Genomic DNA, 18,192 nt, shown 5'->3' with positions numbered 1-18,192 from the left:
AGGAAAAGGAAATAATTTGGGTGTAAATATATGTGCCATCTGAAATTTTCTTCTAAAATGAACATTTTTTTTCAGGTTCCTGTGTGTAGGTTCAGTAATTTCGCTTTTATGGCAATAATTCGGTTCTTTTCATTGCCATTAAATATATATATATATATATATATATATATAATAAACATATTACATTACAAAAAATAATAAAATAACATTCTGGCTAAATTTTTTTTTTTTATCCATAGCCATTTCACTTTTTCATAACATACAATTTATTTGTGTATAAATTCTTTAAAAAAAATCATTATCTGTCCCCTTTTCTGTAGTGTGAGGAAAATGCTCAAGAGCAGAAACGTGCATCCTTCATGTATGGGCCAAGAAAAAGCTTTCTTTTTTTTTTTATTGGTTTACTTAATCTCATCACATCATTATTAACTATTATTCCCATTCTATATTCATTAATGTGTTTGCCAAGACCCCGAGGCAACATCGTGCAATAGAGGGTTTATACTGTTCACACCACATCATCCCGGAACCAAAACCCCACAAAATGTGTTCACTCACAATTTAATAATACAGAGCGACTGCATGCTAAATGCGTTTTAACCTCTGAACCTGAAGCTCTCCTCCACGGTCTGATTAATCGCGCTGGAACTGAAGTCACGTCTCGGTTCAGAGATCCAGCAGACCGTTAGTAACTGCGTGGACCATCAACAGTCCACAAAAAAGACTTTTGGGCTTTGATAAATGAGCTCTGATTGAATTAATGAGCTGGCATATCTGTAACCCACAGAAGACGAGATTCAGGATCATTCAAGCACTAATATTATCTTGCATGTGATCACACTAAAATATGAACTCGGACTGAAGCTGGCAGGGCTAATGTTTCTTTTAACAACACAAGAGACTGTGTTAAAAACACCCAATTAAATGGGAGAGCAGTGGGTTTTGTGGACTCTGCACCAGAAATTGGTTGGTATTATGATTTACTAAAGCAGGACAAAAACTGAAAAGTGATGTTTTTTTTTTTTATTAAAACACTTATCCTGTACAGGTTTAATGTGTAGAGACTATCAGTAAGTAATTCGTAGGTTGATTTACCTGTATATGTAAAAAAAATAATAGTGAATGCTAGTGTTAGAGGGTCACATTTTTTATAATAAATAAAAGAAAACGAGTAGCTTAGATAAAAATAGAAATAGAGAAGAGCGTGTTAGAAAATTGATCATTCACAAAATGATGGATAATAATGCACTGAATGTATTTTTGCTTTGTTTTTATTCACTTTATGAAAATGCTGTAAATTGAGTCATTATATGTTTTATCATAATTACTATGGTATTCCATGAATGCAACTTAGATATTGCTTTTGGTTTAAAATCCTAATTATTTCATTCATTTTAACACATTTAATCTTAAATATAGACCCTGCATCCATTTCATCTGACATCTTTGCATTTCCTCAACTCTTCCAGAGTTGCACACATGAAATAAAAACAGGCATTGCTCCTGTGCATTCAAGTCAATTAAATGCAATATTTCTGACTCGACTTGAATGCACCAACACATTCTCACTCGCAGCTAATATATGTCGTCATGCATCATATATTGGTCCTATATTGCCCCAAATTGACCAAAACATTGTTGACTCCACCAGAAGAGGCAGAAGGGGAGAGAAGTGGGCAGAATTACCAGAAGCAAAGTTAATTCATGCTAAATGCATTGACCCATCGGACAACCACCATCTGTTTGATTTAGCGAGAACTGACTCCCACAAACATGCACACTTAGTTGAGTCCTATCCGGAGACACGTGTCCCATGGATTTGGTTGATCATGTTAATCAACAGTTGACAGATGTTCGGACAAATAAACTTATTTGGTTCAGTCACAAAACAGATCTATAGAATAAGTGCTAATAAAATAGAAATCGGCAGGCTGCCTTTAAATGCACTCAAAGGGGACGTTTTTGGAGGTTGTTGCTTGCATACTACATACTGTGCTAAGGTGCAGACGGGTGAGGGATCAGGAGTTCAGGCTGTGTTCTTGCAGACTACGGGGTCTAAAAGGCACAGGCGCACACCACCGCTACCACCACAATATTGCCAATGGTTGCAATGACGGCCACCCACAGCCAGATGGCGTCGCTGGAGAACTTGCCCTCCTCGTCCTGCTCGGCTGGTCTGGAGAAGCTGGTGTTGAGGTTGGAGGTGGACGTCTGAAGAGACGCGTTGCCGTTGTAAGGAGAATCCATGAAGGCCCCGCTGACTGCTTGCAAATGCTGTAAAAAAAAAAAAAGGGGGAAAAAAACTCTTTGTAATGGAGCAAAGATTAATGTAATTATTCTCTGTCTGAGTGTGCATTTACACTAAAACAATGTAAAGGCAAAAGTGTTTTTCACATACAGACAGCAACATTGTCATAATGATCCGCAAAAACATCTTAAAGCACTGTATTATGTACGTCAGGCCAGTAGTTGGTCATGTCACTTTGTAAAGAAACACATAAATCAGTGACAATTACTGTTGGGTAAGTTAATGTTAAAAAAGTCATTAATTACTAGCTACTGATTAATACATCTTCAACAGTGTAATTAGATTACTGTGCTCGAAAAAGTACCACGTTACTTATTACTACTTTCTAAATCCCAAATCAACCTCGACCAGTTGAACGATATAAGGATAGACATGAAACTTTTAATTAATTCTCAAAATAATTATGTTCTTAATTCTTTCAATTAAATAATAAAGATTGCATAAATTATTCTTGAACTGACCAATGTATTTAAAGGAAAAATGTTACATAAAAAAAACATACATTTTAACATTAGATGTTACATTTTAATGTTAAATCCACTATTGTTTTATAGTCTATACAGTATTTAATGCAGTTACATCACCTTAATTAAATTACAGAAAATTTAAGAATAATTCCATGCTTTGCTTTTCAAGTGAAAACGAATTATATTGCAGTAATTAATTACTTAGTAATGCATTACGCACTTTAAAACCTGTTTTCAAAAGTTTGCGTTTATTACACCCTTAAAATGCCATTGTTGAATAAATGAATGGCCAAAAAGTATAAAAAGATTTCCGTTTTTACTTGAAAACTAGTCAACATGACAAAATGCAAGCTGAATGGACGTTCCTGGTCAAGTCAAATTTATTTATATAGCACTTTATGCAATGCAGACTGTATCAAAGCTGCTTTACAGTAATACACAGGCAAATAGTGTTACTGTCACGTGTCTGTTTCTGTTTAGTTCCGTTTTTCCCTTATTTAGTATTTCCTGTTCTCGTTTAGTTAATCATTGCTCATCTAGATCACCTGTTTTGTATTAATCATCTTGTTTGTTCCTTTGTTCCCTGTCTTTATAAGCCTTCAGTTTCTGTCTAGTCTGTGTCTTAGTTTAATGTTATTCTTTGTGTGTTGATGCTCAGTAAAGATTCCTTTCGTCTGTTTCTTAATCTTGAGTTTATTATTACAAGCACACTCATGTGCCCGCTCCTCCAAAGCGCCCCCCTGAATTCCTAAGTCTCCCCAATACATTTTTGGGGGCATATGCCCGTGGCCGAGCCGGCTAAGGTCACAGATGATCCGCCATGGCCTCCTGAGTCTCCCGATCCGCCATGGCTTCCCGAACTATCTGCTCCTCCTTGGCTCTCTGATCCACCCTGGAGGCTCTCCCTGACTCCGCCCTGTTCCTGTCCTGCACCAACTTCCAGGGCGCCTGCCCCCCCTACACAATGGAACTGTTATGGCGCGAGACGCGCCTTCCGGGGGGGGCTAGATCTGTCACATGTCTGTTTCTGTTTAGTTCCGTTTTTCCCTTATTTAGTATTTCCTGTTCTCGTTTAGTTAATCATTGCTCATCTAGATCACCTGTTTTGTATTAATCATCTTGTTTGCTCCTTTGTTCCCTGTCTTTATAAGCCTTCAGTTTCTGTCTAGTCTTTGTCTTGGTTTAATGTTATTCTTCATGTGTTGATGCTCAGTAAAGATTCCTTTCGTCTACTCCTTAATCGTGAGTTTATTACTACAACCACGCCCTGTGACAGAAACCAAGACCTAAAACAGATAATGGAGATCACAGAGCGTTTCGCCATCCTGGCCCGCCGAGATCTCCCATTGTTGGAGTTCAGTGGGCTTGCTGTGTGGTCGGGGCTTCATCTCCTGAGTCTCCGCTGGTCCCGTCCAGCCTTTCTCCGTCTCTTGAGTCTCCTGCGCCTCCGCTGGTCCCGTCCAGCTCCCCATTGTCTCCTGAGCCTCCTTCGTCCCCTGAGTCTCCTGTGGCGGTCAACTCCGCTCCTCGCAAGCGCCCTCCAGAGCCCGTTCCTCCAGGGCACCCCTCTGAATTCCTAAGTCTCCCCAAGACATTTGTGTTCTTTTGGGGGGGGGGGGGGGGGGCATATGCCCGTGGCCGAGCCGGCTAAGGTCACAGATGATCCGCCATGGCTTCCCTGAGCTATCTGCTCCGCCTTGGCTCTCTGATCCGCCCTGGAGGCTCTCCCTGGCTCCGCCCTGTTCCTGTCCTGCACCAGCGTCCAGGGCAGGACAGGTCTGTGTTGATACTCAGTAAAGATTCCTTTCGTCTACTCCTTAATCGTGAGTTTATTATATTTATGCATTTAGCAGACACTTTTATACAAAGCGACTTACATTGCATTCAAGTTACAGTTTTACATTTTATCAGCTCTTATTACTACAACCACGTCCCCGTGACAGTTACAAAATGTTCAGTTACGAAACAAATTTAATTTCAGCTGTAAATCAGCTCTACAGAAGACAACAGTGTCATTATTCAGCTCTATTCAGTTCCATGACAGTGTCATAGTTCGTTAAGAATTGTGCACAATTTAATGTTGCACGTTATTAAAAAATAGGGTAACACTTTACTTCAGGGATCAATTCACACTATTTACTAGTTGCTTATTAGCAGGCCTATTATTAACATATTGGCTGTATATTAGTACTTATTAAACACATATTCTGCATGACCATATTCTACATCCCTAATGCTGCCCAATACCTAAACCTAACAACTACCTTACTAACTATTAATAAACAGCAAATTAGGACTTAATTGAGGAAAAATTCACAGTTATTGGCGAGAATTGGACCTTAAAATAAAGTGTGACCAAAAATGGTTGAAAAAGGTAAAAATCCTAATTAATAAAAGCTAAAAAGTTGAAATCTCAATTAATAAAACTCTCCAAGTAATAATTCAAAACAATGAAAATAAAATTCTTTGCAAACTGCATTTCACATTGAGTTTTACAGTTATTGTTACAAATCCGGGCTATGAACTTCCGTTCACTCACCACCGGAGGTCACTCGCTCACCACATTGACTCTCACAACACCCATCACACTGGACTCCATTTCCCATCATCCATTGCACTGATGACACTGATTGCACATACACAGCTGAAGGCTGTTTATTCTAGCCCGTGTTTCCTGGATTAACCATTTCCGTGCCATTCTGTGTTTCTGTTCAGTTCCTGTATTGTCCTGCGTTTATCACTCCCCTAGTGTTAGCTGCTTTACGGAACGTTTGTTGTTTTCTAGTCTGTGTTCACAGTATTTACCCCTGTCTCACTGTTCGGACTCTGTTTATTCCCTTGCCTGGATTATAGCCCGTGTACCTGGATTATCTCTCTGCCTTGCCCCATTGAATATTGTTTGCCGCTCGTAGACCCACGCTTGCCCTAGGATTACTCTTTGTCTTGTCCCTGCCATACCTGTTTGCCATTGTTTCGACCCTGCCTGTATTTATGACCATGCCTTTAAATAAAAGCTTGCACTTGGATCCGCACGTCTCACGTCTTGTCAGCCATGTTACAGTTATGAAGCGTCTTGGATAACGTTCTCAAAAGCTTGACTTTACTGCTCTGAGCTGTTTGAAACCTGGCTAAAAAAAAAAAAAAAAAAACTCTCTATTTATCATGTAATGTTCTGATGGCTCCCATCTGGCATATGATGTGATCAGTCTGGAGGTGTACAGGTGCATTCTGGGTAATGATGATCATTATGTTCTGTTGCTCTTCGTCACCTCATTGCTCTTCTATCTACACAATGACAAGCTCCATTCATCAGATCCAGACACACTCATCATCGCTCGTCATCTGACCTCAGAACAGCTGTTTGAAGGTTGGAGAAGAACTGCTTCATATGGTGTCAATGGAAATCGCACTGGTTAGATGTTTCATCGTTTTGATTGACACCCATGGTTTAGACCGTATTCATTATACTTCTTGAAATTATTTAATGGGTTATGAGCTTGAAAAAGGAAAATTGTTGACGTTGGTGAGATTCTGAGAATTGTGAGAAAGTCACAGGTGGAAATGGGCTTCAATAGAAAATAAAGCATGTATAAAACTTAAACTTACTTTACTGCTGCTATTGTCAAGGCAACATCTAATTTTTATTTAGTTTAATGCGAATTAAAAAACTTCAACAAATAAATACAAAAATAAATAATACTACAGACATTAAAATATTCTATAACTAAAAAAATGAAAACAGAAAATGTTAAACTAATTTTAAAATATTTGAATACTAATATTCTAATTCAATATATTAACAAAAAAAGTATATAAATTATACTAAAGGTAACACTGGTAACAGATTAATAAAAAATAAAAATGTGGGGCGGGACTTTTACTTCAATGCATCGGTTGTTGATTGGATGTTGAGATGTGGGCGTGACCCATAGGTGTATGCAGATGAGCGTGAGCTTTTAGGGGCGGAGTTTAACATTTTTTTTTTTTTTCATGCTGACTTCAAAACTGAACATAAATTAAAAGCTTGTATTCTTAATTCAAATTAATGATGTGTCAATTTAAAACTAATTTCAAGTGATATATAGTTTTCCCTCGTTATCTGAATACGGCTCATTAGCTGCATACTACTCAAGTCTTAATATGATTAGATTAAGAGCCAAAAAAAGATATTCAAAGTTCAATTCAGGTCAATAGAATATTATATGCATTAAATATATTAATAGTACAGAGACTGAAAGGCAGCAATAAATCCTGTTAGTTGGCACATACACACAGAGAAAACACATCTGCCTACTAGTAGTGAGCGACTAGTGTTGTTTGTTACAGATGAAGGCCGTTATCAGCGATTATCATTCTCTAATGAGGCGTCGTCTCCGTGTAAACATGCGTTTGCTGAGTGCAGCAGCTGACAGGTTTCTGTGCTCATTCAGAGAGGAAGAACAGCTGTGAAGCCTCCGTCTGCTTCACGCTTCAGAAATACAGTATATCAGCTTCCCTCAGAGATCACCAGAGGAAACACACAGACACACGTCATTAAGCCACCGCTCTTCATAACTCAAACCATAAAGAAACACATCAGATTAACCATTCAGTGCCTGCTTGAGTTTACAGTGAACCAAACTCTAATGCTGGCTGTAATTCAGAGCCATCCAGAAATGCATGTTTAAATTCAATTTAAATAAAAAGGGGTAAATAAATATTTGGTAATATTTGTTCATCAGATTAAGATCAAAGGTTTATCATTTAGTAATCAATTAATTTGTAACTAACTTAATAAAAAACTTTTGTAAATTGTTTATATGTTTTTTTTTCTTTCTTTTTTATCACTACCTATTTCATTTTATTTTACATACTATTTATTTATTAATTAACCACACATTGTGGTTAAACTTAGTTTAAAAAAAGAAGTAAAAATCTAGTGTGGCCCAAATTTCATTCCCCTTTAGCAATTAAAATCTGTTACTCTTGCAAAAATACCCATTTTATCGGTTTATTTTATTATTTATTTATTTTTTCAAAATTTACAATATTCACACAGATTTGAAATCAAAGACAGTTATTTATATATTCTCACTATATTTTTTTTAACTAAGCCTCAAACTCTTATTTCCCACATGATATTAAAAGGACCATAAACATATCTGATAAGAATAATTTATGACTGCCTTTCCACAGCTTGCTTTAGAATCATCACAAGCCTCATAATATGTATATTTAATAAATCGGGCCTTTTAAAATGAGACTGCTCGCTCTTGCAAAGTTTCTTGTTTTCCTCTCATCTCAGGACTCAAGCTGAGGCGCGTTTCCAGTGAAATGATTACTTCATTACTTCCAGCCCATTGCAAAGCAAACCAAATGAGCACAAAGCAAAACATATAAAGTAAAACAGCCAACGTTTGAGTGCAGCACAAGGTAAAATGACATAATAATACAATGAGGTGCATCAGCGTGAACATTTTGCTCCTGAAGTCATGTGCATAATCAAGCGTCCCGCTGCCACATGCCAGAACATTTGGATATTAAAAGGTCAACAAACACATGCAACCCCACGCTAAAACTCATTAACACTAATGTGTGCCATCCAGAGCAATGCTGACCACAAGCAATTTATCACTATTTGAGCATATGTGTATATATATATATATAAAACATATGCATTAAATATATTTATAATAAAAATATAAAACAGAAGTGCATGATATCATTAATGAAAATATTATTTATTTGAATAATTACATATAAAATACATGTTTTCTACAGTAAATAGTTTATAGAGAATTTAAATTAATAAATAACAATTCTTATTGTTATTATTAATAATGTGAGTGTGTGTGTGTGTGTGTGTATATACACATACACACACATATATATATATATATATATATATATTTACACACACACACGCACACACACACACACACACACACACACACACACACACATATATATATATATATATATAAATATCACAGGAATGAAGACACATACGATTCATGAAATCTGTTGCTATCAGAGCAGTTAAAGCACAATATAGAGACAGAAATACAGACACAGAAAAGACTATCAGCAGGTGAAGAGGAAATTAAATATATACAGGAAAAGTTAAACGAGTACCTCTAGGTTTCTGCTCCTGAGTTGATTGATGGAAAAAATGTGTTTATAAGAGTCCTGTCACTCATATTCTACAGCGACTGTACCCGGATCCACACGTGTGTGTGTGTGTGTGTGTGTTAGAGAGAGAGAGACATCTAGCTGCCGGATTACAGTCAGTCTCCGCTGATCTGCTGACTTTTACTCTCACAGCAAATCAGACCAATCTCACTTATTCAGATACAGAAACAACAGCCAAATATCTCTCTGCTTTCCCATGTGTCTGTGTGTTTAAATGCTCGTATGTGATCAGTGATGCATACTCTTGTGTTTAATCTGAACAAAAACATTAAGCCTTTGAAGCTCTTCATCAGACTGGATCTTTCTAGCAAACCAGGATCATGGATAATGACGGCGAGCATCTGGCCATGATCTCGTCTATGGCAATGACATCTTCTTATTGTAACATTATGTGTAACATTTTTTTGTTATATTAGTGTTATTTATATACTATTATTGTATCTATTGCTATTTAGAATTAGCTTTTGCATTTTCAGTTTTCATTTAGGTTTGTGTGTTAATCATTTTGTTAAGTCCTTTGGCTTCTTTATTTTTATTTCTTATTTATTTATTTTAAAATGTATGTTTTATTTTAGCTTTATTTCAATTAACAAAAACAGATTTTAATAGTTTTAGTTGTTTTACATTGTGAAACTAAATCTTTTTTTAATGGTTAAGCATATAAATCCACGCACAACAGCACTATGAAAATATATTTCAGACTTTCTTGAACTGGCTTATCCCTGCTGCTTTAAATATATCATCCACACCACTATAATGGATTTCAGCATGATAAAACATTTATAATGGAGTTGAGAGTATGAACAAACAAACAGCCAACAGCAAGGAACTGAAAGACAGATTGCATGTGTATCCATTCAATTGAAGTAAATCTTGTACATCTGTAACATTTTTTTTTTTTTTTTTTTTTATGCAACCCTTGTTCTGTTTGTTTCTAAAGCTCATATTTCTCTCCTCTTAGTTTGTAAACTGGCTCAGATTCGCTATAATGCTGATTGGATCTCATGAGAAGCTCATCAAATGTCATCCATCTCTGTAATCCAGTTCTGTGGCACAACCAGAGTATTTTCCATTAAGACCAAAATGCACTCAGACTGCAAGAGGGAATAAACTAAACATGAAAAATCAATCCATCTTCAGCTGGTCTGACATTTACATTACAGAAAATATTAGCCTCAAGTGAATCATGTTACTCTGAGCAGCACAGACATCTGACCGATGCACAACATTCACATTAACTTCAAAACTTCAAACATGGTGAATGCGCACGCACACGCACACGCACACGCACACGCACACACACACACGCACACACACGCACACACACACACACACACACACACACAATGCAGAGGGACTGTATCCTGAAATCCTATGAGTAGATATTCACTTCAAACTTGTTAAAAGGAATACTTCACCCAAAAATGACTTCACCCTCAGGCCATCCAAGTTGTAGATGAGTTTGTTTCTTCACCAGATTTGGAGAAATGTAGCATTGCATCAGTGTCTCAGCAATGGATGCTCTGCAGTGAATGGGTGCCGTCAGAATGAGAGTCCAAACAGCTGATAAAAACATCACAATAATCCACACCACTCCAGTCCATCAGTTAACATCTGGAGAAGAATCCAGCATTAGGATGTTTACAACTTCAAACCATTGCTTCTGAAATATGAGTCCATAATCCATAATAACGCTTCCTCCAGTGAAAAAAGCCATCTCCTATTGTCTCTCACATCAAAATCCGGCCACATATTTGTTTAGAGCTGTTTTGCCTTTTAAACGGTGCTTGATCTGCAGATTTCTCTCCTGATTCACACCAGAACACTCACTGGAGGAAGCATTATTATGGATTATAGACTCATATTTTAATTAAAAACATCTTAATGATGGATTTGTTTCAGCTTTTGTCTTCTCCAGATGTTAACTGATGGACTGGAGTGGTGTGGATTATTGTGATGTTGTTATCAGCTGTTTGGACTCTCATTCTGACGGCACCCATTCACTGCAGAGCATCCATTGCTGAGACACTGACACAGAGACACATTTCTACAAACCTGATGAAGAAACACTCATCTTCATCTCAGATGGCCTGAGGGTGAACACATTCAGCAAACTTTCATTTTGGGGTGAACTATTCCTTTAAATCCTTTCCTTTCTTATTTCTCTGACAACTCTGATGATTTGAGTGGGATTTCTTACTTTCAGTAACATTTCTGTCAAGTTTCAAACACATTTTCTTATACACATTCTGCCTCTAAAAATCCAGTTCAAAAGATTAATACTGTAAAAAATGTATTGCTCATTGTTATTGTTAGTTAATTAACATGAATTTATTGTGCAGTCCTACTACCACATAAAGATTAATTGATATTATAAAAACTAATAATGGCTTTATTTCATATTTACAGAGATGCTTTATAACTTTTTTCCCTTTTGACACTTTAGATCAAGTTTTGGCATCATTTTTCAGCATTTCATGAATTAGCATTAGAAACTGACACGCACTGTAAATTCACCATAATACGCATCATCTAGAAATGAAGCTTCAGCAAATAGAATAACACTGAGTGACATGTATTAGCGTTATCCTCTCTGGATGAAGGCTGCTGCCTCACCTGTGCAGGATGACAGACCCTAAACCCTTCCTACACATCTCATCCGTCACTGAGCGAAGCTGTGAGTCTGTGTGTCCTGCTGAGACCGCAGTGGGTAGAGCAGAAGACACTGCTTCTTACTGTCATTTCCGTGGAGATGCTTGAGAAACTCTAAAATGCCTTTCATGTAAACTTGAAGGAGTGTGACTTCCAAAGGGCAGAGCGATGTTCAAGGCCTCGAACCGTACATTAAATATGAATAGAAAACACTGCTCTATAGCTTCACCCTCGATTGAAGAAATCCTTAACCTCACATTACCATCTTACTGAGATTGTTGACTGTCAACTCTAAACTGTGAACAAGCCTCCCAAAAATGCTTTGGTAACACATTATAAAAATGTGTAAAAAATAAATAAGGGGCATTAAATATTGATACGAGTTATAAATTATTTATTATGTGTGGGACAGACCACAACAGTCAAAGTCACAGTTTAGCGTCATTATACAAAAATAACGGACCGATCAGAATGAAGTATTCCTGAGTCATGCAGTAAAATCTACTTAAGTTTATGTTTATGTTATGAAGGTTTTTATAAAGCGTTACAAATGTTTCATGCCTACAGCAACTGTTTTAGGAACTTGGATGAAACTGCATAAATGAGCACACATGATCAGGACTGCGTGAGTTTGGGAACAGATGCGACTGGTGGCCACTTTACATTTCTAATTAGCATTCTGTCACTTGATAATAAAGTGCCCAAAGAAAAAAATGGTTGATTAATCAGCTATCATCACCAGATGCTTCACTATAAGACACTCGTTGAGCCTTTTTAGCTGTACTTCACTACTAAATATAAAAGTCTAAATTTCTTTTGAGTTCTTTTTGAATTGAAGAAAAAAAAAAAAAGATGGACTAAAATCAAATAAATGTAATTTAATTTATAATTATGACTGCCCCTGTAAAATCATTACATAGCAAATGTTTAATGCATATGCAATCTGGCACTATATTCCGTTTACATGCACTGCTTAATGGATGCTCTGCAGTGAATGGGTGCCGTCAGAATGAGAGTCCAAACAGCTGATAAAAACATCACAATAATCCACAAGTAATCCACACCACTCCAGACAAGACAACTTTTTCACTGGAAAAAGCAATATACTAAATAGAGGACTCGTATTTTACCCGGAATCAAAAGTTTGAAGTTAAAAGGCTTTAATGCTGGATTTGTTTCAGCTTTTGTCTTCTCCAGATGTTAACTGATGGACTGGAGTGGTGTGGATTATTGTGATGTTTTTATCAGCTGTTTGGACTCTCATTCTGACGGCACCCATTCACTGCAGAGCATCCATTGGTGAGCAAGTGATGGAATGAATTACATGTCTCCAAATCAGTTCAGATTATTATTATTATTATTTTTTTTTTTTTACATGATTAATAAATGTTTTTAAATCTCCCATTTTAAATGTACTATTACACATAATTTGGAAGTATTTATTTGCTAAACAAGAGTTTCAAAGATAACATACAAATGCCTTGTAACTTCCACTTTTTTAACATTGTGTTAAGTGTTGTTAAAACACTCTACTCGAACATCAGCTAGCAGAAGTTACACACTGTACTGAAAAACGCATTATAACCAAGTCCAGCATTTTTGCAATACACTATTCCATGGTAGCCTCAATTATGAGTATTAAAACATAATTTAATGATAAAAACGTCACAGTAATTCCTACCTGCGCTGCCATCAGTGATAGCTCCATGCTCGTCTGCTCCTGCCCGCTGATGTTGAGATGAACTCGCGTCTCTGTCGCTGTTCTATGCGCGTGGCCGCCTGCGCTGCGCGCGCCTCTGTTGCTGAATTCAGCTGCACTGCAGGCGTGCACGCGCACGCCATCCTCACAGAACTACGCTTTTTCTTTGACGGTCAAACACACTGACACTTAAACAGCCTGCTACCACTTCACAACTTTTGGCCTGTAGACAGAGCTTTTATCAGGAGAATTATAATGAATTAGCCTACTGTTGGAGCTAGTTTCATTAAACTTATCTAAATCAACAGCCTATTTATTTATCTGTCCTTTATTTAACCATGTAAAACTTTCTGAGATTAAAACAAAAAATCCCTTTTACAGAAGTGACCAGGCCAAGATGCAGTGCTACATTTCCGAACACAAAACACTGCATCAAAAACACAAATAAAAACATTTACAAGTTCATTCTTAACAGGGTTAATTCTCATTTACAGGGTTTATTTCTATAATAGAACCCAAGATTTACCTTTATTTTTATCCTTAATTGATTAATATGGGATTTAAAAGATAAGGAGTCATCAAGCATAAAACCAAGATATTTATATTCTGTCACTACTGTCACGGTGCACACAGCAGGGAGGAACGAGGAACACGCAGACGAGGATATACTTCAAAATAATAAGCTTTAATGGTGACGGCAGGGCAGGGCAGGGCAGGGCAAGGCAGGGCAAGGCAAGGCAAGGCAAGGCAGGGCAAGGCAAGGCAAGGCAAGGCAAGGCAAGGCAAGGCAAGGTTCACACCGACAGGAACACCGGGGAATAACGAGTAGACCAGACGAAAACTAACTAAACAGGCAGGAACTAAATACACATGACAATAACTGATAATTAGACGAAACACGGCTGGACAAGATTTAACTAATAATCACACTTAACAAGGACAGGAACAAGACCAAATATGGACACAAGAGGCGGGAACACGTGACACACACGACAGAGGACGTGACAACTACATCAATTATAGGACCCTGTAAGGTTAGTTGATTTGCCACATGCTTCTTTGATCTTGAAAATAACATAGCTTTAGTTTTAGTCACATTCAAAGTCAGTTTTAGGCCACACAGCCTTTGTTGCACAACATCAAAAGCACTCTGGAGTAGGGATACAGCTTGTTGTAATTTAGTAATTTAATTGAGTCATCAGCATAAAAATGAACATTAACATGACCAATATTAAAATCAAAATTATTAATATAAATAATAAAGAGCAGAGGCCCCAAGACAGACCCCTGAGGAACACCCCTTATAATCTGGAATGGTGCAGATGAATGGTCTTCCATTTGCACACATTGCGTTCTGACCACTAAGTAGCTTTCAAACCAGGAGGTTGTGTCATTTCACAATCCAATTTGTTTTAGTTTAGTTTTTAATAAACTGAAATCAACAGTATCGAAAGCCTTGGACAGGTAAATTAAAAGTGATACACAATAATGACCTTTATCAAGCGCCTCGGTGATATCGTTTATAACCCTATAAATGTATCAAAGGGGCAGCAATGTAATCTGCAGCTAACTTTAAAAAAAAAATGGATTGATGAAACCAAACAACATTTACATTTGCTTTAATTACACTGATGTACATAAATGATAACCTCCTGATGCCAGTTATCAATTGTATTCTGATTACCAACACAACACCCGTCAGTTCAGTAACAATATCATCATATGACCAAGTACAAATAAAACATTACAAACTACCATTCAAATGTAATGGAGCACTGACCCTGAACAATTTGAATAACAAAAGTGACCATTCTCAAAATAATAAATAGATATAACTTAGAATAACTGAAAATAGTTTAGCAATGTTTAAAATCAATTATTAAAAAGATCCCTTTTTCAACTCATCATGATGTATCATCCAGGTTGACATTTCTATTTAATTATTCACATTGTGAATGTCCTATTTTCCTCTTTAAGGGCCAGAACATAATATTACAACATCTTGAATACATACCATATAACAAATTATTGAATACATTTCCAAACCTTTTAAACAATCTTCACTAAATAGATATTGAAACTCACTGTTAGAAGTCCTACATGTCATGCTGTAATAAAAAAATTAATTGTACAGCGATAAATGTAAATACTTCATATTATGGGACATAATACTTTTATGAAAAATGATGTAAGATGTGCAGTGATGCTTTTATTTTATGAAATAAAGCGTCTTCTAGGCTAGAAGGAACTATTAGTATTTTTGAGGCAATCTGTCATTCATAGACACCTTATTGCTCCAGGCCTGAAATCACTTCAGACTGTTAAACATTATTAACCTTCTGGCTGAAGCTATTTTTACACATTTGCTTTATTAAGTGATAACAAAGGCTGAGGAGCTGCTTGCGGCTGATGGGAGCAGATGCCTCACGCGGACACACAATGAGTGTCGAAACGCAGCGACGAGAGAAAAACTCCCATTTCTCTCCCCAAAGCAATGTAAAAAGCACAGTATCATTTGAACAGAAGCTTCAGACTTTTGTCACACTTTATTGGTTAACTTAACGGCTTTAGCACTAGAGGGCTGTAACTCAATACAGTGTCTCAACTAATGCATGCTGGATAAATGATAGGCAAGCAATGGAGGGTTAAAAATCCCAGTCCTAAATCATGTTAAACTTCAAAATCTGACAATACAACACATTCTGCATTATATAATGTAACAGCATGCTCAGTTTTGCAGAATTAAGCCAAAGTGTTTGTTTTCTCTGGTGTGCCCATACATGCTCATTGTCTCATAGTGCGGGTCTCCTGTGCTGTGCTTCACTTTAGTGTTCATTCAGACGTCGTGTCACGTCACACAGTTTTACTCTGGTTTTGAGCAGGACTGCAGAGCGGACAGTACAGCGGTCGCTTCAGGCGCTGGTGTGTGTGCTGATCACGCACGAGGAGACCCGATGTGGTGTGTGCATGTGTGTGTGACAGTGATAATGAGAGAGAAAGACTGCTTTATGGATGTTTCTATGAGTGAGTGAGTGTGTATGTGTGTGTGTGCGTGTAGCTGCTTAAATCCTCAATGGTTCAAGTTGCTGCCAATCTTCCAAGACTCTACTGCCAACATCTTACTTGCCTGACATCTCTATCAATATTTCTGACACACACACACACACACACACACAAAGCACAGCTAACAAAACATGTTCTAGGAACTTTTTGCTTATGTTCCTGTTAAGTTATGAACACGTTTATTTTTCTTTTCTTTTCTTTTTTCTCTAAATGTTCTCTGAACGATCAAAATATCTAGATTTAAAAATGTTTACATTTTTTTTTTTTTTCGTAATGCAAACATGGTTTCTTGATTATGAAACGTAGTAGCTAGTTAGGATTTTTTGTATAGTCAAGTTTTAGTTGACTGGTAAGGCTCAAAAGCTTCCCTCAAAAGCTAAAACAGTGAAATTTCTAACATTAATTTAAATAATTCCAAATTATTCATGTTTTTTATTATTAAAATAACAACGAAGTTTTTTCTGATGTCTAGAGATTGTGCTTGCGAATGGTTGCCAGGTTGTGAAGAGAAAGTGAAACACTGGAGAGAAAATGTGTCCAGTGAGAGAAACTCTGTTAGGAGGATTGAAAGTTTTTTACATCTGGCAACCCCATGCATGAAAACTTTTGAAAAAAAAAATTTGTGGGAGATTCTCACATTTTTGTTGTATAAACGTAAAACAACAAGTTGAGAAAACTCAAAAAACTGCTGAAGCTGGTTAACTTAAAATTTTAAGTTGACTCAACTTTTTATTTATTTTTTTTTTTTACAGTGTAATGTTTCTGAATTGATATTTGTTCTTAACTTTGAGACAATGTTGCCAGAATGTTCTGAGAATGTATAAACTGTAATCTGAGAATGAAAGAAAACTCAAACGCTGTGCCTGTATTATGCAGTGTGAACGATACAAACAGCTTCCAAAGTGCAAGAGCTGTTTGGGCAAGCCATGCTGCCCCAGATTACCATGCACCCGCATGAGACGGCCGAGGTCATCATGCTGTATGATGGGTCAGTTAATGCCCTCCTGTGCCAGCTGTTGGTATTCTGCCTGATATACTGTAACTGCATGAGGATTCACGCAAACACATTTGATCCAGTTTAGATTCTTTTGCGTCCACTACAAGCATTACAACTTCATTTAGCAAGGGAACTCACTCAAAAACCTTTAAAAACACATTTTAATATGCTATCTTTCCTTATTTTATTTCATATGTCCACAAACAATGTCCAAAAATATACGCACTTCACAGGAAAATTCTGTCATTTTAATTCAACAACAGGAATGCTTCCACCCTATTGCCATTTTGCAGGACTTTTTTTTTCGTAATTTGATAAAATTACAACTTGGAATATATATAAATTATATTTACCTTGATTTTTTCCCCCACATTTTAATTTGTTTTTTGCCTTTGCACAAAGTATTCATATTTCATCTGAAGCTCTTCACTGACACAGTTGTATCCTTTTTTTGGGGGGGGACACACGCTGACTTTATAAAAAATTGACAACACAATTTAGGTACAGTTGTAATTTGTGTAAAAATGTTTATAAATAATTCTGGCATAATAAATATTGAAATAGTTTAAATTTATATACTTATTCCCTGCATTTTGTTTATTTACCCCTGTAGTTTTAAATATGTAATACGTTTTATAACATTTCATAATGGATTTTCATTGAATTTCAGCTTGCACTAATTTTTATGGATTACTTGTAATGCAAATGTAATTGAATATATGAATTGATTTGCAAACTTCATGGTTTAAATAAACACAACTTTCAGAATCTGAAATTGGATTGGATTCATTCGGATTCATTCATTCATGAAAATGAATGCATATAAAGAGATACT

General features: G+C 36.6%; 1 protein-coding gene across 1 annotated transcript; it reads right to left on the bottom strand.

The window, feature by feature from the left end:
• Positions 1-294: 294 nt before the first annotated feature.
• Positions 295-13,366, bottom strand: LOC131523957 (uncharacterized protein C14orf132). The gene is made up of 2 exons (XM_058750624.1): positions 13,280-13,366; positions 295-2,274 (listed from the first exon to the last, which is right to left on the bottom strand). The coding sequence occupies exons 1-2, from the start codon at positions 13,304-13,306 to the stop codon at positions 2,056-2,058; spliced, it is 246 nt and encodes an 81-aa protein (XP_058606607.1). The 5' UTR covers positions 13,307-13,366; the 3' UTR covers positions 295-2,055.
• Positions 13,367-18,192: the final 4,826 nt, after the last annotated feature.

Source organism: Onychostoma macrolepis, chromosome 18, assembly GCF_012432095.1.
Source record: "Onychostoma macrolepis isolate SWU-2019 chromosome 18, ASM1243209v1, whole genome shotgun sequence".
Taxonomy (NCBI): Eukaryota; Metazoa; Chordata; class Actinopteri; order Cypriniformes; family Cyprinidae; genus Onychostoma; species Onychostoma macrolepis.
The sequence above is the reverse complement of the archived record's forward strand: the minus strand, read 5'-3'. Positions and strand labels throughout refer to the sequence as shown.